Source organism: Vulpes lagopus, chromosome 9, assembly GCF_018345385.1.
Source record: "Vulpes lagopus strain Blue_001 chromosome 9, ASM1834538v1, whole genome shotgun sequence".
Classification (NCBI taxonomy): Eukaryota; Metazoa; Chordata; class Mammalia; order Carnivora; family Canidae; genus Vulpes; species Vulpes lagopus.
Genome location: NC_054832.1, coordinates 16,504,374 through 16,525,264, shown reverse-complemented (window position 1 = coordinate 16,525,264; position 20,891 = coordinate 16,504,374). Strand labels below are relative to the sequence as shown.

General features: G+C 40.6%; 1 protein-coding gene across 2 annotated transcripts in view; it reads right to left on the bottom strand.

Annotated features, from left to right (window-relative positions):
* ATAD2 (ATPase family AAA domain containing 2) overlaps positions 1 to 12,340 on the bottom strand; it is a 62,119-nt gene extending 49,779 nt beyond the window's left edge. The window contains exons 1-2 of one of the 2 annotated variants that reach the window (XM_041769717.1): positions 11,864 to 12,340; positions 4,590 to 4,738 (exon numbers count right to left, since the gene is read on the bottom strand). In XM_041769717.1, the coding sequence (XP_041625651.1) occupies positions 4,590 to 4,738; positions 11,864 to 12,031 (317 nt within the window). In that variant the 5' untranslated portion in view covers positions 12,032 to 12,340. The remainder of the gene's footprint in view (positions 1 to 4,589; positions 4,739 to 11,863) is intronic. The other variant, XM_041769715.1, reaches the window with a different exon arrangement.
* Between the last annotated feature and the right edge of the window lie 8,551 nt (positions 12,341 to 20,891).

The window sequence follows — 20,891 nt, the reverse complement described above, 5'->3', positions numbered from 1 at the left end:
GTGAATCATACAGTCTCTGTCACAACTACTCACACAACTTTAACACTGAAGCAGGAAAACACCCATAGAACAAATGGGTATGGCTGTGTTCCAATGAAACTATTTACAAAAATAGGTGTCTGCAAATCTGATAAAAGCTATGGATCTTTTCTACCTAGAAAACTGCATACACACATACAAATTTATACATTATTTTAGAGGTTTCATGTGCCCCCTTAAAAACTATGATTACTGGGTCCTAGTTAGGAACTCCAGAACCAAAGAGGTATAAGATCCTGCTATCAGGTACAGTTACTCAACTCTTTCTGTATTATTCTAACAGTTTTGGTTCCCTGGTCTTTGAGCCTCAGATAGAAAACAAAATGGATGGAGGGACACAAAGGAAGTAAAAAGACTACTACAGTCAGGCAAACTAGCAAGAGCAAAAGGGGTCACCCTGATAAGCGGGAAACTACATAAAACAAAATTCAACAATAACTAAGGGTCGGTTTATCTAAGTCTTCCTGTACAAACAGATCCAAAGGTTATCACTATGTAATATAACAGTCTTTGTAATAATAATCTGAATATACAGATCATTTTTAAGAAGTTCTTCACAGAAGACATATAAATGCCCAATGAGCACGTGAAAAGATATTCAATGCCATTAACAACGAAGGAAACATAAATCAGAACCACATTGAGGTATTTTCACACCCTCTAAAATGGCTAAAACCAAAAAGACAGACTATGACAAGTGTTGACTAGGATGTGAAGAAATTAGAACGTTCATGTGCTGCTAATGGGCATGTAAAATGGTACAGCTGCTTTAGCCAACTGTTCAGCAGATCCTCAATGTTAAAACAGTTACCATTTGACCTAGCAATTCACTCCTAGGTATATACCACCCCAAACAATCAAAACCCTATGTCCACACAAAATCTGAGCACCAATGTTCACAGTATCACAAAGCCACAATCCAAATGTCCATCAACTAATGACTGGATAAACAAAACATGATATATTTATGCAATGGAAGCTTATTCAATGAAAAAAGAATGAAGTGCTGATAGGTACTACAATAAAATGAACCTTCAAAAACATCATACCAAGTGAAAAGCCAGATACAAAAAGACATAAATATGATTCCATTTATATAAAATGTCCAGAATAGGCAAATTCATAGAGATGGAAAGTAGATTATTGGTTTCCAAAGAGCCACTGGAAAGGGAGAAGGGAAAAAAAAAAGAAAGAAAGGTAGAAGGAGGAGGGAGCTAATATAACAGGGCTTCTTTCTGGGGTGATGAAAATGTTCTGAAATTGGATAGTAGCGATGGTAGCACAATATTGTGAATATTCTAAAACCAATGAATTATACATCTTAATATTGTGAATTTTATGGTATGTGAATTATATCTCCATAAAGTTGTTATTTAAGAACAATTTTTGAGGTGCCTAGGTGGCTCAGGTCATAATCTCACGATTGTGAGATGGAGCCCTCTGTCAGGTTCCACACTGAGCATGAAGTCTGCTTAAGATCCTCTTTCTCCCTCTTCCTCCCCCCTCCCTCTCTAATAAAATAAAAATAAACTTTAAAAGATAGCAATTCGGGCAGCCCGGGTGGCTCAGCGGTTTAGCGCCGCCTTCAGCCCAGGATGTGATCCTGGAGACCCGGGATCGAGTCCCACGTCAGGCTCCCTGCATGGAGCCTGCTTCTCCCTCTGCCTGTGTCTCTGCCTCTCTCTCTCTCTCATGAATAAATAAATAAAATCTTAAAAATAAAATAAAATAAAAGGTAGCAATTCAATATATTGTAAAAGGAATCAAATTTAAAAATATAATATAATATAATAAGTCACTCATCTTTAAATCTAGATTGAAAAAGCACTTATTTTAATACTCCTTTAATACATTTTGAGCATAAAGGACAGTATGATGTTTCATATATTTGAGCAAGCTACATTAACTTTTAAAGGTACAGACTTTAAGGACTTCCAACACTAAATTTTTAATAGTTTTTTTTTTTTAAGATCTATTTATTTGAGAGTGAGAGAATGCAAGTGAGAGTGAGCAGGGGAAAGGGCAAAGGAGAGGGAAAGGAACCTCAGGGAAACTTCCTGCTGAGTGCAGAGCCTAATGTGGCACTTTGATCCCAGGACCCTGGATCATAACCTGAGCTGAAATAAAGAGATGGTTTTTCTAAATTTTATTTTATTTTATTTATTTATGATAGTCACACACAGATAGAGAGAGAGACAGGCAGAGACATAGGCAGAGGGAGAAGCAGGCTCCATGCACCAGGAGCCCGACGTGGGATTTGATCCCGGGTCTCCAGGATCGCGCCCCGGGCCAAAGGCAGGCGCCAAACCGCTGCGCCACCCAGGGATCCCAAGAGATGTTTAACTGAATGAGAAACCCAGGTGCCTCCCAAACATTAAATTTTTTATGACTATGTACAAGACAAATTAGAGAGAAATTCATTTACATTTTATACAAATAAGCCAACAAAACCACTAACAAAAATATTAACATGAGGTTTTGGTGAAACAAAATAGCCATTTGCTCTGTGAATGTGATAGACTGCTATCAGTTTCTTTTGCGTTTGGTATGTTGTACATCATGTTTGTATTTCTCTTTATTTCAAGTGCTCCAAATATTCATATGAACAGCATGTTATGACATCATATCCATGGCTTCCTCTTCAAAGCATCATTTATATATTAAGGTCAGACTCCATTTTTATCTCATAAACCTGAGCTAACTCAAGCAGTACTAGCTGGTATCGACTTAGTTGTAAATACAAATATGGGGCCTGAAATTTTATGACTATTCTCTACAAGGCAGCCATTAAGACGATCTAGAATGTTTACTTTTTCTTCAGATCATGAAATAAAGTCTAAAATTCTTGCAGAGAACCCATGGGCCACTTTCTCCACTCCCAAGACTTCAATTTTCAGAAATACTTAGGTAGCTTGAACTGTATTTCATCAATTCTGTAAGTTACATTTCCCTCCATTTTAACATCTCTGAAATTGGGATGTGTCTTAAAATTGATGGAATGTCATAGCTTAACTTTCAGTGTTTTGTTTTTTACTGTTTCATAAAACAATGAGTGTTTCAATTGTTGTTATCTTGGATCCTACGAAACACGGTAGTAAGCACACCATAAATAATGGATGAAATGATGCCAATTTTAAAATACATAATGAAAGACTATTTAAATAATACAAAAAAAAAAAAACCAAACAAACTTAAAAGGGCACAATGTCACTTATCTGGAAAATCTGCTACACAAAATAAAGTCTACCTAGGAATAGGAGGGTCCTATGTAGGGGTGCTTGGCTGGCTTGGTCAGTGGAGCGTATGACTCTTGATCTCCAGGTCATGAGTTTGAGCTCCATGTTGGGCATAGAGATTACTTAAATAAATAAGTCTTTTTTTTTTTTTGTATTTATTTATGATAGTCACAGAGAGAGAGAGAGAGAGAGGCAGAGACACAGGCAGAGGGAGAAGCAGGCTCCATGCACCGGGAGCCCGACGTGGGATTCGATCCCGGGTCTCCAGGATCGCGCCCTGGGCCAAAGGCAGGCGCTAAACCGCTGCGCCACGCAGGGATCCCAATAAATAAGTCTTTTTAAAAAAAAGGTAGGAGGGTTCTAGTCTCTTAAGTCAGTATGAGAAATATTTTATGACAATAAAACAATTATTTCATCAAAGAAATTTTATTCTAATTGGCACCCTCCCCCATTTATGTCAGGCCCACCAAAGTGAGAGGAAAAGTGAAGAATTTTTAGCTAATTAAATTTAAATCTGCCCCAAACCAAACAAATCCAAGTTCCTTGAATTACTAACTTACTTAATTCACTGAAAAGAATTCCTTGAGTACTATTATTATTTTTTTAAGATTTTTATTTATTTATTCAGAAAGAGAGAGGCAGAGACACAGGCAGAGGGAGAAGCAGGCTCCTCACAGGAAGCCTGACATGGGACTCTATCCCAGGGCTCCAGGATCACACCCCAAGCTGCAGGCGGCACTAAACCACTGCACCACCGGGGCTGCCCTTCCTTGAGTATTAAAATGGAATTCATGCCATCTACCTCAGGGTTCTTGAGAAATGAAATTTAAATATGTATAAAACATCTCGTCCCCTTAGACAAGTCAAAAGAAAAAAAAAAATCATGTTCCACTTCCTATGTGAAAACTACTTTAGGAGCACACCAACACACAAATTCATAAATGACGCAGAATTAACAAAATACTTGATAGCAAGCGATCACAAGTATAAACCACTATTTTGAACAGAGGCTTTGTGTAAGTATGAAGAAGAATCACATCATAAGCAAGTTAAAAATCACAAAAATAAGTAGTTATCGACTTTGTCAGCTATACTCACACATACCACAAATACTGTCTTTGAACAAGAAAATAAAAACTGGTTACATATTAATATTTTAAGTCAATAATATTAATTTGTGGCAATTTCATTTCAAATTACATTTTGTAACCCTGGAATCTTGATGACTGGTCAAGAGTACACTTAAAAAATTAAATACAAATCCTAAATTACTTTAAAACTATTTAAAATTAGCATTCAACCATCGTGTATTACCTTGTAAAATGCCTTTGATTAGCATGTTTTTCTGTTATTTCCATATTCTTATCAAAACTAGAATCTGAAGAATTCTGTGCTTTTTTTCTCAAAGACCTTGAAGCACGTGTCCGGTGGTAGGTTTCAACTTCTTTAACCGAAGACCCATCCTTTAAGAAAAATTGAGAAAGTGATCTAAGTTTTTCTTTAAAACCCCCAAGTTAGGGCAGCCCTGGTGGCGCAGCGGTTTGGCGCCGCCTGCAGCCTGGGGTGTGATCCTCGAGACCCGGGATCAAGTCCCACATTGGGTTCCCTGCATGGAGCCTGCTTCTCCCTCTCCCTGTGTTTCTGCCTCTCTCTGTGTCTATGAATAAATAAATAAAATCTTTAAAAATAAAATAAAATAAAATCCCCAAGTTAAACTCCTAAGAGTTTTCTTTGATTACAAGCTTGTAACAACTGTTTTTTATGCAGCATCATTCTGTATCTCCCCAAGAAACTATAATCGTATTTAAAACAATCATGTTATGATAAACAAATACCAGCAATGTCTAGTCTAAGATTTATTGATGGTTTATAGCTCTATTTCACAGCAAGTGGCCTAATAAAGTTTTCCACCACTGACAAAAATTTGTAATAGTTCATAACATTAAATACTCCTTTAAGGCTACAGAAATTAGAAAGATACACAAACCATTGCCTGCCATGCAACCACTGGCAACAACTTTAAAAAATAACTGGACCATCAGAATTGTAATTTGGGCTTGGATGACAAAAAGGAGTTATTACTTATCTATTTCACAGTTTCACCCAGATGATATAACACTTGAATTCAAAGATTCTTTATATGTATGTTAATCTACTGTAAAAACCACAGTGCTCTATATGACTTTATTCTTACTCAACAGACTATAGAGTTTCTTAGTGGCAGCTTTATGAGCTATAGAGGCTCTGTCATAAAGTATTCAAAAGTTCACAAACATTTCTCTGAAATCATATAAAGGCTACTTTTACATGAGAAGATAAAAGTACCTAACAACTCTCTAATTATATGCCATATTACTCTGAAAATTGATAATTTTAGAAAAATGGTCAGTATTTTAAGAAAACCTACAATATAAGTATACCCTTCCACTTAGGCTGGCTTTACACAGTCATTTCATTTTATCAGGACATTCTGTCATCTAATTTTGCTTTGAGCAGAATACTTATTGGTTCACAAATAAAATAAGGATATTTAAACCACAGGATTTGTGTTAAGAATTAGATAGGTACTTTATAAAATATTAGTAATATGTATGGTTTGTTAATCACTTTTATCTGTGTACCTATATATAAGAATGTCTGAAAAGGAATACCTACACTTTTAGGTAGGTGTTTTATTTATTTATTTATTTATTTATTTATTTATTTAATTTTATTTTTTAAGGTTTTATTTATTTATTCTGAAGAGACACAGAGAGAGAGAGAGAGAGAGAGGCAGAGACACAGGCAGAGGGAGAAGCAGGCTCCACACAGGGAGCCTGATGTGGGACTTGATCCCGTGTCTCCAGGATCACGCCCTGGGCCAAAGGCGGGCACCAAACCGCTGGGCCACCCAGGGATCCCAGTGTATTATTTTTTAAACAAATATCTACATCTTAGGAATAATATAACAAGACTAAGAAAAATTTTATGGGAATCTATTTCCAGATTCTTAACTTCCACATGTACTTTTTCTTAAAACTGATCTGCCTGAGAAGGCATCCTCTTTCATTCACCTTTCTCTCCTTTTACAAAAGAAAGTCTTCTCTCACTCATTCTAAATCTTCCTATTGTGGACTTCCTCAAGGCCTTAAAAACCCTCCTAAAGCTAAACAAAGAAAAACACTAGTATAGGTGTTGTTAAATTGAATGACAAAGCTAGGCAGCAAATCCTTTCCTTTGGGAGGTGGTTTCTAATTCTCTGCTTTCAACAAAATTGAAAAAGAGACCTAATCAAGTTAAGAGACCATGAAAAATAATTTTGGCGTTTTTCAGCATATAAGCCAGAAAAACTGAGTGGCACTGCTAAACTCCTTTCATTACTGTCTACTTATTTATATGAACAATGTTTCTCAGTGCATGGAAATGATGCCAAACACTGTCTTCAGCATTAAGATTCCTCCACAGACATATGAAAACTAATTGGGGGGGGGGGGGGAACCTCAATCACATGAAATCCCAATGAAATCTTACTTTCTAGGTTTCATTTTTTTGGTTTCATTTTTAATCGAAATAAGTATGTTTTTGATGTTTGAATCAACTGAATATTATAGATTGTATTTCTCAGAGCCTTATGATCACAGAAAAGTATAAAAAATTTCAAATTTTGTTTTACAAGTATGAAAGGATACTTAATAAAGTACTTTTAAGTATTAAAATATATCAAGATAAAATGCTGTGGCTTTGTGAATTAGAAATACAAGCTAAAAGAGGAAAAAAAGAATCAAGATAAAATTTCTAATTGCTAAAGGAGCATGTTTATGTATTATGTTTTTAATGTTTCAAGACAGGTAATCAAATAACTATGGTTTTTAAATTCCAGTGGATCAAAAGACTGACGTAATTATTTACTTACTTATTTATTTTATTAACATACTGATTCAATAATTCTATACATTACACAAGGCTCAGCATGTAAGTATAGTTACAATCTGTCGTCATACAATGTTATTACATCATTGACTATATTTCCTATAGTATTTGTCATCTACATGCCTTATTTATTTTTTTAAAGATTTTATTTATTTATTCATGAGAGACAGAGAGAAAGAGACAAGCAGAGGGAGAAGCAGGCTCCCTGCAGGGAGCCCAGTGGGGGACTCAATCCCTGAACCTGGTATCACGCCCTAAGCTGAAGGCAGATGCTCAACCACTGAGCCACCCAGGTGTCCCAATCCCTACCATGCTTTATGATAATTCACTAAACTGTATACTTTTCATTTTTCTGTGTTGTGTTATACACCAAATTTTAAATAATCTCCCAAATGTTGTACATATCAACTGTTATTTGCAGTACTTTTCAAACTTTTAAAATAGCTAACTTAGGGCTGCCCCAGTGGCGCAGCGGTTTAGTGCCGCCTGCAGCCCAGGGCGTGATCCTGGAGACCCTGGATCGAGTCCCACGTCGGGCTCTCTACATGGAGCCTACTTCTCCTTCTGCCTGTGTCTCTGCCTCTCTCTCTCTGTGTGTCTCTATGAATAAATAAAATCTTTGAAAAAAAAAAAAAAAGCTAACTTAAAAAGTACCTCCTACACACCACAGCATATCTTATTTTACTTAACATACAGAAAAATAAAAATGTATATAAACACAACTTAAAAATAATGTACACTCACCATCCCACTACTATCTAATGTTAAGAACCGTAAATTTAACAAATCAAAGAACCTCAGACCCATGGAAGCACAGAAATAGGCAATAGCTAGTCTGACTCTGGAGGAAAAAGAAACCACAGAAGGGGCTTCTGAATGGGTGAAAATGCTGTATCCTGTGATCCAATTAGGATGGAGATAAAAGTTTATGAAACAAAAAAACAAATTTAAAACAAAACTTCAGAGAAATCATACTAAATCAGGAGAAAAAAAAAAACCACCCCAAAACAAGGAAATCCTTAAGCCCATCTGATTAAGCTCATATTCAAAATGTAAAGGTAGAATGAGGTTAATAAATAGGTAACTAAACCTTCAGAAATTAAATATAAGGTCGGCTTCTGAGATGAAGAAAATTCCAAGTTAACAAATTAATATGAATAAATTTAACCATCTTTAAAACTTACCCTAAGAAATGATCTGTCAAAAAATATGAACCTGAGGAGATAAGAATATCTAAATACAATCAGGGTGACCAAGTGTTAAGTTTCTGAAATGCTTGACTGATGTAAAAAAAAAACAAAAAAACAAAAAAACAAAAAAAAAAACAGCTGTAATTAAATCAAATGTACTGAATGTACTTCAATTAGAAAATATTCCAATCACAAAGGTATGTTTCATTTTTGGCATTGGTGGGCTTTGACAGCATGAATACATTACCCCTCAGGACTATCCATTTCTTTTGATCCAATCCCATGATAAGTAACCCTCTGATTATAATTTGGTCTATGGAGAATTTATAGAAGACAGAAGTACTATGTCTCAAAGGTATAATCCCTACTGGAAATCCTAGCCTGGGGAAAAAAAATCCCTTTTACCCTACAATATCTATCTGAGTGCTAATTGCTCAGCCACCACATACTACTGATACGGCAAGAATGGCAAACAGCCTCTGTTATATTGATGTGTTAAGTCTCTTCTTCTAAAGTTCCTTTAAAGAAAGGATAATTAACAATGAGTATTTATTACGTATCTGTTACACATAAGTTCTATTCTAGGTCCTAGGGATACAATACTGAACAAAAAATCAAAATCCAGAACTGTACAGAGTTACATTCTGACTTAGGAAGAGGGTAAAATACTTTAAAAAGTAGGAAATTAATAGAACACGTGAGGAGGTGATAAGGAAACAAAGCACAGTAAAGAGGCATGTCAATGAGAGTGGTAATTTTAAATAAGGTGTTTAGGGTAAGCATCACTGAAAAGGTGAAGTTTTAGCAGACTTGAAACGGACAAATTCCTAAGTTCTCCTAGGTTGAACCTGGAGCTCTACTGCTTATTATAAAGTTATTTAAGTCTCTGTGTCTCAGTTCTCTCACCTGCAAAACAAAGATGATCAATATCTACCTCATAAGGTTAGGAGGATTGAGTTAAGAGTTGTGAAATTCTTGGAAAATGGTAAGTATTGTGAGTTCTGAGATTTTTTTTTAAATTAAAAATGTAAAAAGTAACTTAGGAATGTGTCACACAGATATTTAGAGGAAGAGTATTCCCATCAGAGGGGAAAACAAGTACAAAGGCCCTGGTATTCAAGGAGCAGCTACACCAAAGGGGTGGAAAGGACCAGGTTTTCCAAAAGGGAAAATGGAAGAGGATGTCATCATAAAGAGAAAAGGGCATAGGGCTACTCCTAAACTTTTCAGTTTTTACACTTAGAAATTTTTGAGCAGAGAGATCAACTGTTTCTTTTATAAAGATCACTCTTGTAAGCTATGCCTGAGAACTGATGGTTGTGGAAAGGGACCATTGCACACATGGGTGGAAAACCAGGCAGCTAGTGAAGAATCCGTTTTAACAATCTAGGGAAGAGATAGATAATAACTTGGGCCAGCATGGCAACAATGGAGGACCTGAGAAGAGATCAGATTCCAAATACACTGAAAGTAGACCCAACAGAATTTGTGACTATGAAATGAGAGAGGAGTCAGGATGATTCTTAGGTTTTTGGCCTGAAGAACTGGAAAGATGGGGGTGGGCATAACATTGACCCTGGTCTTAACTGCTGACAATGCCTGAGTCCTAACTATAGGCCAATCTGTTTGGGTAATGTCTTCCCATGTATGATCACCTCTTTTAACAAATGTAGATTATTGGTAAGCTGAGATTCAAAACTAGTAATTGTTTTAAGCACCTATGTTACTTAATCAATGTTCAATATATCATTACAATCATAGGAATTAGCACTGTCCAGAGGATAATTACTCAATAAATATTTATTGAGATAATTAGGTTTTCTGAACATGGGTTAGTAAGGGACTCCAGTTCAGTGCAGACGTGTCTGGCCTCCTCAGATCTCAATCTCAATATGTGATTGAGAAACCTATCCTGGGATCCCTGGGTGGCGCAGCGGTTTGGCGCCTGCCTTTGGCCCAGGGCGCAATCCTGGAGACCTGGGATCGAATCCCACATCGGGCTCCTGGTGCATGGAGCCTGCTTCTCCCTCTGCCTGTGTCTCTGCCTCTCTCTCTCTCTCTCTCTGTGACTATCATAAATAAATTTAAAAAAAAATTAAAAAAAAATCAGGGATGTTTCTGAATGTTGTGAAAGAAGAAGGGATGTGTGTAGGGAACAGGGCCTTACTGTTATGGGTAACACGAGTTAGGAAGTTATCTTCTAAAAAAAAAAAAAAGAGAGAAACCTATCCTGAAAGTTCAGGAAAAAATTTTTTTTTCTCAATTCAGAATCACAATTTCAGAGATTAAACAGACTTTTCACTTCCTTCAGTAGAGAAGCAGCTAATACAGGGTGCCTACAAAAGATACTGACAACCAATTTCATGTGGTGATCCCTCCCATAACGATGTTTGTTCAGTCTCTCCCTCTTGGCCTCTCATTCTGACTTCCTACTTCCTAACCCTCTCTCCGGTCCTCTTTTTCTCAGCCCCATGCCTACCCTCCCTCCAAGAGAACTAAACTACTTCCTGCTGCCTTAACTTTTCTAGGGTTGCTCCCTCCACTTCTCTAACCTTTTGTTAACCCTGTCTCCCCCACCTGCGCCTCTCTCAGCAGCTCCGGTAGGGAACTGGAGGGTCTCTTCCCCCTGGCTTTAAACCTACGTTCAAAAATCCAATCTGTACTTCAGACCTTCAGAGAGAAGGAATTCTTTTCAAGACTTTACTGCTCCACCCCCTTGGAAACTTCCCCTATAGACACTGTTTATAACTGCAGCATGATATAATAGAAAGGGAAAGGTTTTGGAGGCAGAGGATCCAAGTTCCAATTTTAGATCTATCTACCACTCACTGGCTACCTTCTTGAGTCCGTTTTTTCCGCGTCTGTAACACAGATACCGTAACTATCCACTCTCCGGGGGCTGTTACCGAGGCTTAAATGAAGGTGTACGTGAAATGTTGGTCTCCCCATCTCCCCCCCACATTATGCAACCTGCTGTTATTCACGGCGCTCTTATTACCGAACCTCTCTGGATCGCAGATGAAGGTCAGGAAACGTGAATCACAATCTTTCTATTCCCGTGGCCCACCGTGCATCCAGCGGGGAGTCAGCGAGCGCGTGCGGGCCCCCCCCCCCCGCCCCGCCGCCAGATGCGAGCCTGACGAGAGGTTAAGGTGTGCGGGATGGGGGTGGGGCAGCCCCGCACCAAGCTTCCTGAGGGCTTCGGTCTCCCCCTCGCATGAAATGCGGTAGTAAAGGAACCGCTGTGCCCCCTCCGACCGCCCACCCCGGCCCACAGCCCCGGGGGCGCGGATCTTAGGAAGCCTTCCATTTTACTTGCCCTCGACAACACTCTTCCCAACCTCCCCCCTTCCCCTCCCCCCTCCCCCGCCAACTGTCACCCGGACCGCGCCGCCCACCCCCGGGCCCCACCCGGCCAAACCGCCGCCCGCAGGCCCGCAGGCCCGCAGGCCCCAGGCCCCAGGCCCCAGGCCCCAGGCCGGTACTCACGCCCGAAGCGGCCACGGTGCCGGCGGACTGCTCGGCGGCGCGGGCCGAGCGGAGCCGCCTCCCGCCGATCTGCTCCAGGCTGAGGAACTCGTTGGACAGGTCCAGGGGGTCGGTGGCCGAGGAGACCGAGGGGCTGTGCAGCTCCAAGCTGCTCCGGAGGACCACCATCTTATCTTCTCTGTCTCGTCGCCCGGCGTCCGCGGCGGGAGACGAGTCCGCGGCCGGCCGCCAGCCGCTCAGGCTCTTCCGCGCTCCGAATTCTGGCGCCACAAGCTCCGCGCCAGCGGCCGCAGCGCGCGCGCCCGGAATCCTTCCGCCGCCCGGCCCGCCCACGCCGCGGCCCCGCCACTGCGGGCTCGAAACTTTCTGCCCTTCTGCCGGGCGACGGACTTCGGCTTGGAGTGGGGGAGGACCTGCACCGCCGGGGCCAGGACCTGAGCCGACAGCGAGGGGAGAAGGCTGACTTCTTCTTCTCACATAGTGCCGGCTCGCTGAGCTCGGCGGAGGGAGACGGCGGGGACCGGGGCGAAGTCCCGTTTGGAATTTTGGCGCGTGGCTGTCGGGGTGGGGGGGGGGAGGCAGGGAGGCTCCTGCCTGCTCTGATTGGCTGGCGGCGGCACGGCGGCTCCTCCCAGCCCCGCCCAACACCTGCCGGCGGCTTCCCGCCACGCGGGATTCAAACGAAAAATGGGGAGGACTGGCAGGTTAAGGAGACCAAAAGGGAAAGAGCCTCTAGGAGTAGTTCCTGCAGGGCTGTGTGCCTCAGCTTTAAGGTTTTCTGCTTTTAAAATTTTTTTTGAATTCAATTAACATATAGTATTATTAGTTTCAGAGGTAGAGTTTAGGGATTCATTAGTTGCATGTAACACCCAATGCTCATCACATCATGTGCCCTCCCTCCTTAATGCCCATCACCCAGTTACTCCATTCCCCCCGCGCCCCCTCCCTTCCAGCAACCCTCAGTTTCCTATAGTTAAGACGCTCTTCTGGTTTACCTCTTCCTCTTTCATCTTATCTTTATTTTTCCTTCCCTTCCCCTATGATCTTGTTTTGTTTCTTTAATTTCACATATGAGTGAAACCATATCATTATCTTTCTCTGATTTTATTTCTCATAGCATAATCCCCTCTAGTTCCATCCAGGTCGTTGCAAAAACTAAGATTTCATTCTTTTTGATGGCTGAGTAATGTTTCATTCTGTACATATATTACATCTTTTTTAACCGCTCGTGTGTCAGTGACATCTGGGCTTTTTCCGTATTTTGGCTATTGCTGACATTGGTGCTAGAAACATTGGGGTGCAGGTACCCCTTCAAATCACTATGTTTGTATCCTTTGGGTAAATAAATACCTAGTAGTGCAATTGCTGGGTCATTGGGTAGTTCTATCTTTAACTTTGAGGAACCTCCATACTGTTTTCCAGAGTGGCTGCACCAGCTTGCATTCCCACCAGCACTGTAAGAAGGTTCCCCTTTCTACTTGCCAACATCTGTTATCTCCTAACTTGTGAATTTCAGCCATTCTGACTACTTTTTATTACAATTGAGGTGAAAGGACATCATAGGAATTTGAATAGAGGAGTTACTTTTTGAGTTCTTCAAAGAATTTCCCTGGTTGCTGCATGGAGAATGCAATATTTGGGTTTACAAATACTAAAAAAAAAAAAAAGTTGATCTGAATTTCAACTGGGTGTCTTACATTTTTGTTTGCTAAATTTGGCAACCCTAGTTAGGAGGCCATTGCAGTTGTTCAGGTAAGAGATGATGGTGACACAGGCCAGTGTTAGCGCAGTGGAGGAACTAAATGGTTGAATTCTGGATGTATCAGGAAGAAAGAGCCAAGGGAATCTGCTGATTAATTGGATTTAGGTGTGAGAGAAAGAGAGGCAACAAGGATGACTCTAATTCATTTTATTTTATTGTAATTTTTATTTTTTGCTTGAGCTAATGGAAAGAGGATGCTGCACTTAACTGGGATGAAGAATGTTATGGCTATTGCAAGTTTGGAAGGAATGTGAGGAATTCCTTTTGATGCACATGTAAGATGCAAGTTATGTATGTTCTGTACCTAAAATTTGGCCTTTTAAAAAGTTTTCAAGCATGTATGCAGCAGGATATTTACCACAGTGTTATTTGTAATATCAAAAAACTGAAGACAACTTGAATGTCTTCAGTGAGGCTTCACTTGAGAAGGGCGCCTGGCTGGCTCAGTGGATGGAGCATGCAACTCTTGATCTCAGTTAAAGCTCCATGTTGGGTGTAGAGATTCCCTAAAAAATAAAATCTTAAAAAAAAAGAAGGATGCTAGACAGTAATTACAAATTATGATGTAGTTCTGTGTTAATTTAATTAGATAAAAGGTTGGGCACAATGCATTGTAACTTGTTAGGAAACTACAGAGATGGTTCCCATCTTTGTTTTAAAAAAGTGTATGTGTATACTCACATTGGAAAAAAAAACAAACCATAACAAAATGTTAATAGTTAATTTCTGAATGGTAATACTATTGTTGTGTAGTTTCTTTGTACTTTTCTCAATTTTTCTGATTTGTTTTTTTGCATGAACTGTGTCATGTTTACAAGAGAAAAAAGCTTTAAAGTGATTGTTTACCTAATACAAATGGAAGAGGAAAGAACAATATTTAGGGTAGCATAGTCTACCCTTCTGTGCACTTTTCCTTATGCATATTATGCTTCACAAGTTATTTTAGGGCAGCCTGGGCTGCCCTAAAAATATTATTTTAAAAATTTCTACCCAAAAGGCATATGATATGCACTTGTGATTTTGTTAGATATCAGATTGACCTCCACAGAAGCTTTAGGAGTCACTTTAGTTCTTTTAAAATAAAGACATAGAGGGCAGCCCGGGTGGCTCAGCGGTTTAGCGCCACCTTTGGCCCAGGGCCTGATCCTGGAGACCCGGGATGGAGTCCCATGTCGGGCTCCCTGCATGGGGCCTGCTTCTCCCTCTGCTGTGTCTCTGCCCCCCCCCCTTATGAATAAATAAAATCTTAAAAATAAATAAATAAAAAATAAAGACAGAAATTTCAGAACACCAAGAGACAGAGGCAGCCAAATGGCTTTCTCTGTTCCTTTATTCTCTTTACAACAATATTAATAACCACACTTGCTTCAGGCTTTGGTTGGTATAGTGGGTTGAACTGTGTATCCCGAAGGACTTGTGTCCAAGTCGTAAGCTCTGACACCTGTGAATGTGACCTTATTTGGAAATAGGGTCTTTGCAGGTGTAATTAAGGACTTCGAAATGAGACCATCTTGGATTTGTGGTAGACCCTAAACACAATGCCTGGTGTCCATAGGCGAGAAAGGAGGGAGGGTGTTTTGACACATTAAAACACAAGAAGAAGAAGGGAATGTGGAGATGGAAGCAGAAATTGCAATGATGCATCTCTAAGGGAATGAATGCCAAGGATTGCTGGCAACCACCAGAAGTGAGGCAACAGATACAGAACAGACTCTGCCTCAGAGCCTCTGGAAGGAACCAACCCTGCTGACACCTTGATTTCAGACTTCTGGCCTCCTGAGAACAAGTTTCTGGGTTTTCTTTCTTTTTTATTTTTAAAACCACCTAGTTTGTAGTAATTTGTTACAGCAGTCTCAGGAAACTTACGAGTTGGTGTGGAATTGGTCTTTGGCAGGTTATTTCTTCCCTTCTAGTTTTAGCTATTGCAGGTAGGAATTATTTGTTACGAAAAAAAAGGACAGTGGAAACTGAGGTTGTTCCCCACAGCCCCAGATGGCTCACAGAGGATTGTCTTTTTACCTCACATGTGACAGAAGACTGAGGTAAGAGCCAACCATAATGTCATTACCTCATCTGAAATGAGGTTATAGGTGGGTCCCTTTCTGTTCTTTGGTGACAAGGTTAGAAGTAAACATCAACTTGGACAGGCATTTCTTTCAGGAATGTTGTAAACGTGACCTTATGTAAATACAATAGCTCATCTCACTGATTTGTCAAAAGGAAATAAAAAAAGCATTAACCACATGAAGTGGGAGGGAGTCATAGTTGCCATTTTTAAACTACTGGGAATTTAAACAGACACCCCTCCTATTTGAGAGATTTTTCTCTGATTGGATTTGGGTTAGGCAGGGTCCCACCTCCTTTGATGGATATCGTACAGGGACGGAGACTTTATTTCCCCGTTAACCTGGAAACCAGGACTCAGGCGTATGACCTCCGCTCAGGCAGTGAATTGTTTCCACCTCAAATGTTCACTGCCTGTTGAACGAGTGACCCAAAGATGTAGGGGCAGTGATTATTCATGGAGACAGCACAGACGGTACAGAGGCGGTGGCATTAATGGTGGCATTCTAGCCAGCTGGTTCTTGGAATTATGGTGAATTAGATCAGTGTGACCTGGCTGGACTTTCTCTCCTCCAAGCCCTGCCTAACCTCCCTCCTTCCTATCCTTCCAGTAAATTTGATTTCCTGTTTTGCTTAGCCAGAGGTGGTTTCAGTTGTTTGTAATCAAGAATACTGCCTTGCATAGAGGTTTCAGGTCTGAGGGAAAATATTACCAATGGTTTCCCAGAATGGACACTGACAAAAAGAATGTTTGGAGGCCATGTGAGACCAATACCCCTTCCAGACCTGGGAGACGGAGGGTTGGGAGAGAGGCTATGTGGGCACTGGAAGTAAGCTGGGAAGAGATACCATAATTTTGTGATGTGTTTTTCAGACTTTCTCTCTTTATCAGCCTCCCCTGAATATACTTCAATTTCTCCAGTTTTTCCATGTAAGGTATGGTACACAGCTCTAACACCACAGACATAGGCTGGCCCACACAGGGGGCCCTAGACTATTGCCTTCCTCCTACCCCATTCTATGTAGGATGAGTATTACATTCCAATCCAGCCTAATTCCTCACCTCTAATGGCGAGGTGCCCCCCATTAGCTCCCATTGTATATTGCTATCTTAGCACTTTATATTGAAATTATCCCTTTAAGGGCACCTGGGTGGCTCAGTTGGTTGAATGTCTGGCTCTTGGTTTCAACTCAGCTTATGATCTCAGGGTTCCTGGGATTGAGCCCCACGTCAGGTTCCATGCTCAGTGGGGAGTCTGCTTGAGGATTTCTCCCTTCTCCCTCTGTCCTTCCCCCCTGCCCATGCGCGCGCTCTCTCATATAAATACATAAGTCTTTAAAGAAAGAAGTTATCCCTTTAACACAAGAAAGTAATACTAATATAAATGGAAATTAAAATAATAATGGGAATGCTAGGGGCTTTGGGGGCCTATTTTTTGTCTGTTTTTTAAGATTTTATTTATTTATTCATGAGAGACACACAGAAAGAGAAGCAGAGACACAGGCAGAGAGAGAAGCAGGCTCCCCGCAGGGAGCCTGATGTGGGACTTGATCCTGGGACTCCAGGATCAAGCTCTGAGCTAAAGGCCGATGCTCAACCGCTGAGATATCCAGGCATCCATGTTTTTTTAATAATAATAATGTAATACTGAAGTATAGGCCCATTTCTTCAAAGCAATATAGACACATTTATCAAGAGACCAGGAAAATATTTAAAACCATTGGCCTAGAAATTCCACTTCTAGGACTCTACCCTAACATAATAATCAGAGGCATGGACCAAGGTTTACATCCAAAAATGTTAATTGCAGCTTTATTTATAATAGTAGGATCTGAAAACTAAATATACAAAAGTAGGGGGAAAGTTACATGAACCATAGTCTGTCCATTCAGCTTTTTTTTTTTAATGCAGCTCTTTATATTAATGTTGATAAATTTGATTTTTTTGTTGATTGAATTTTTTTATTAAAAAATTTTTTTGTTCTTAGAAAGTAATACAGTTGACCCTTGAATAACATGGAGCCTAAGGGCACTAACACCCGTGCTGTCAAAAATCTGCATATAACTTGACTTCTGCAAAATATAACTACTAATAATCTACTATGGACTGGATGCCTTACTGATAACAGAAACAGTTAATGAACACTTATTTTGTATGTTATATGTATTATATACCATATTCTTACAATAAAGCTAGAGAAAAGAAAATGTTAAGAAAACCACAGAGAAAATACATTTACAGTACTGTAAAAAATGTGTGTAGGTGGACCCACACAGTTCAAACCTGTGTTGTTCAAGGGTCAACTGTACATGTAAAAATGTCAAGTATAGAAACATAAAAAATAAAGGTACAAGTTGCTCTGTGTGATTGCTATGAGGAAAAGGGAGGTTTCTCTTTCCACTGGGGCTGCCAAGCCTGGAAAATATGAATATGGGGCTGCCAGCAGCCATCCTCCCCACAGCAGGAAGTGAAGTCACCTCGGGATGAAGCCAAGCACTGAGAAGCAGGCTGAGAACTAGGGAGAAGGAAAGCTTGGGGAAGTGGGTTTTGCTGCTTGTCCCTTGAGACTCGGTTTCTGCAGATCATCTTTTGACTCTGAGAGCCACTTCAGCATCCTTCCCATTAAATCAGCTAATAAACAGCCTTTCTGCCTTGACTTCTAACTGAATGAGTCATGACTAATCCTGGGCCAGCTGCTTTGTTGGAATCAAATTATAGTGTGTGTGCTATAATTCTATTCTAATGATCAATTAATTCTTCCAACAACATGAAATGAGGTCCATTTGGCATGAAATGGGCTTGGTAAACCACTAAAGGCCCCTAAATAATCACCTTTCTTCATGGCCACGGATCATCCTGGGAATAGGCATCAAGTTCACAAAGCATAATGTCTAGAATATGTATTTTTCCTTTTTATGGAACTTAAGCCAGCAAGTATTCATATTTAGTTTTATGTCATCTCCAACATATTTTCTCCACATCCATAATAAAGGCTTTGGGGTCATAATCTACAGCACTTCGAATATGCTGGGATATAACTTATATGGGTCTGATGATTTTTAACCCATTTAAAGCAAGTTGGTGCTTCTTGCCACTGCACCTATCCTGGGTTTCATTTCCTTTCAACTGCTATTTCCCTTATTCTTTACAGCCTGAGGATCATTTTGATAGAGAAAAGAGAAAAAACACAATCAAAATAGACATTGGGTATTTGTTTCCTTTCACTTGTATGGTCCCTTACCACATATCATATGGGCCCAAGTAAGGGATTATCTCTTTCTTTTTTCTTCTAGCTCTTAATATTGGGCATTAAAAATACCTCCTCCTCCGATTAAAAAAAAAAAAAACCTTTTGTGGTTAAACCTCAGTGTATTATGTGCTGCCTACTTCTTGATCTCCCCTTTCACATCTGTGGCTCTCTTTTATACTTTCCTTTGTTCTGTGTCCTGTCAACCCCAGCCCTTTAACATCCTGATTTCATTGGGTTTTGGGCTCTTTGAGTGCACTCTTATTTTTTCCTCAAACAGATCTTTGGAGTTTATAGGTCAGAATCTGTTTCTAAGCATTAGAACCTTATTCCTCTGAAACCATATCCCTTAAATCACATGAATGTAAAAAACACGATCTATTTTTTTTTTTTTTAGTTAAAAAATTCCTACTTATGTCAAAGTCTGAATCATAAAGAGAGTGCATTATGGCAGAGACTGCTGGCTCTCCTCTCCCCCCTTCTCTGTTGTTTGCCCAGCGACTTCAGATCACCTCCAGACTGGGTAAACCTTCTCTGCAATCTGGTAGCAACCCATGCCTTCTCCAACCAGGTGCATTCTCCTTTCAAATTTGTCCTTGAGTACTGGTCCTCAGCCCTAGGTACCATATAATGTCCTTATGTCTTCTGGCTACCCTTTTATCACAGTTAATGCTTGACATCCACCTTCCCTTAAGCAAGACAGAGAAGCCAGCAAAGGGAGCAATCATCAGTCAGTGTCAGGGGGATGCCTTAGGGGTCTGGGAGCCAGCTAGAGTAGAAAGCTCTCAGAATGTCTAAGAAGGAATGGTGGGGTTGATGGAGGAGGGGGAGGCTTGATGAGGGAATGACTGCTCAGTGTGTGACCCTGTTGGCCACAGGCAACTGTGCACAGGCCATTGAAGGGTTTGCCAAAGAAGTATGGGCAAGTGGCTGCCTGCAGGCTTCACAGGACTCTGGTTTCTGGGTTAAGAGGGCTGTAGGAAGGTTATTGCCAAATTTGGGCTGTAAGGTCGCAGAGGAACTGGGTTTGAACCTGTGGCTGCGGTAGACCCCACAGGATGTTCTCAGGATCACACTCCCAACTCTTGTACTGCTCTAGAAACTGCAAGGAGCTTCTTCCTCCAGCATACTTTACTCAGAAGGCTTAACTTGGTGCCGGCTTTGAAGGAGAAATGCTCAAAATAATTTCTATTTATCACAGAGCCTATGTCGAAGCGTGTTCAGAGCTGAGAGGCAATGCCTTGATAACTGACACAAGGACATATGCTCAAAGTGTTTAGGATTTACATATGGGCTTTCGAACTCCTGACATTGGGAAAGCCTGACTGCAGATAGCCTATAAACCGACTAAGAATTTAAGTTTTTATCATGGGAAGTACCCTGATGAGTTATGCATGCTCATTACTAGTCTAAGACAATTCAGAAGGCTATTAAGTACAAAGTGAGAGTCCTTCATATCATTCATTCATCAAAGATAAATATCGTTTTAATAATTTGGTGTCTTTCCTTCCAGGCTGCTGGCAAATAAAAATACGATTAACACAAAATGAATGCCATGAGGACTCCTTTTAAACTTTTAAAAACTTTACCAAGGAATCACTATATTTTTCTGGGTCAACGTACACAATTCTAGTAAAAACTTGTTACAGTGAGCTTCGGGGTGGCTGGCCCTCTCTGAAACCATCCGATGCGGACGTATTTGGAATTCGGTCCCCCCTTCCCCTGCGCTCCTGCGGCCTCTAGGAAAAAACTGCTAAAGCTCCGTTTTTTACGTACAAGGTTCTCTCATTTCGCGTCTCTCCTGGTTCTTCCACAGCTGTCTGCAACCCCAGACCCGGGCTGGAAGAGGGCCTCCGACGCCTCCGGGAGATTCCCGAAGCGCCGTTTAGGGTTGGGCGGTTGACCAACCCCACGCTCTGCCCCCACTCCTCCGAGCGACCTGCGGGTGACCTCT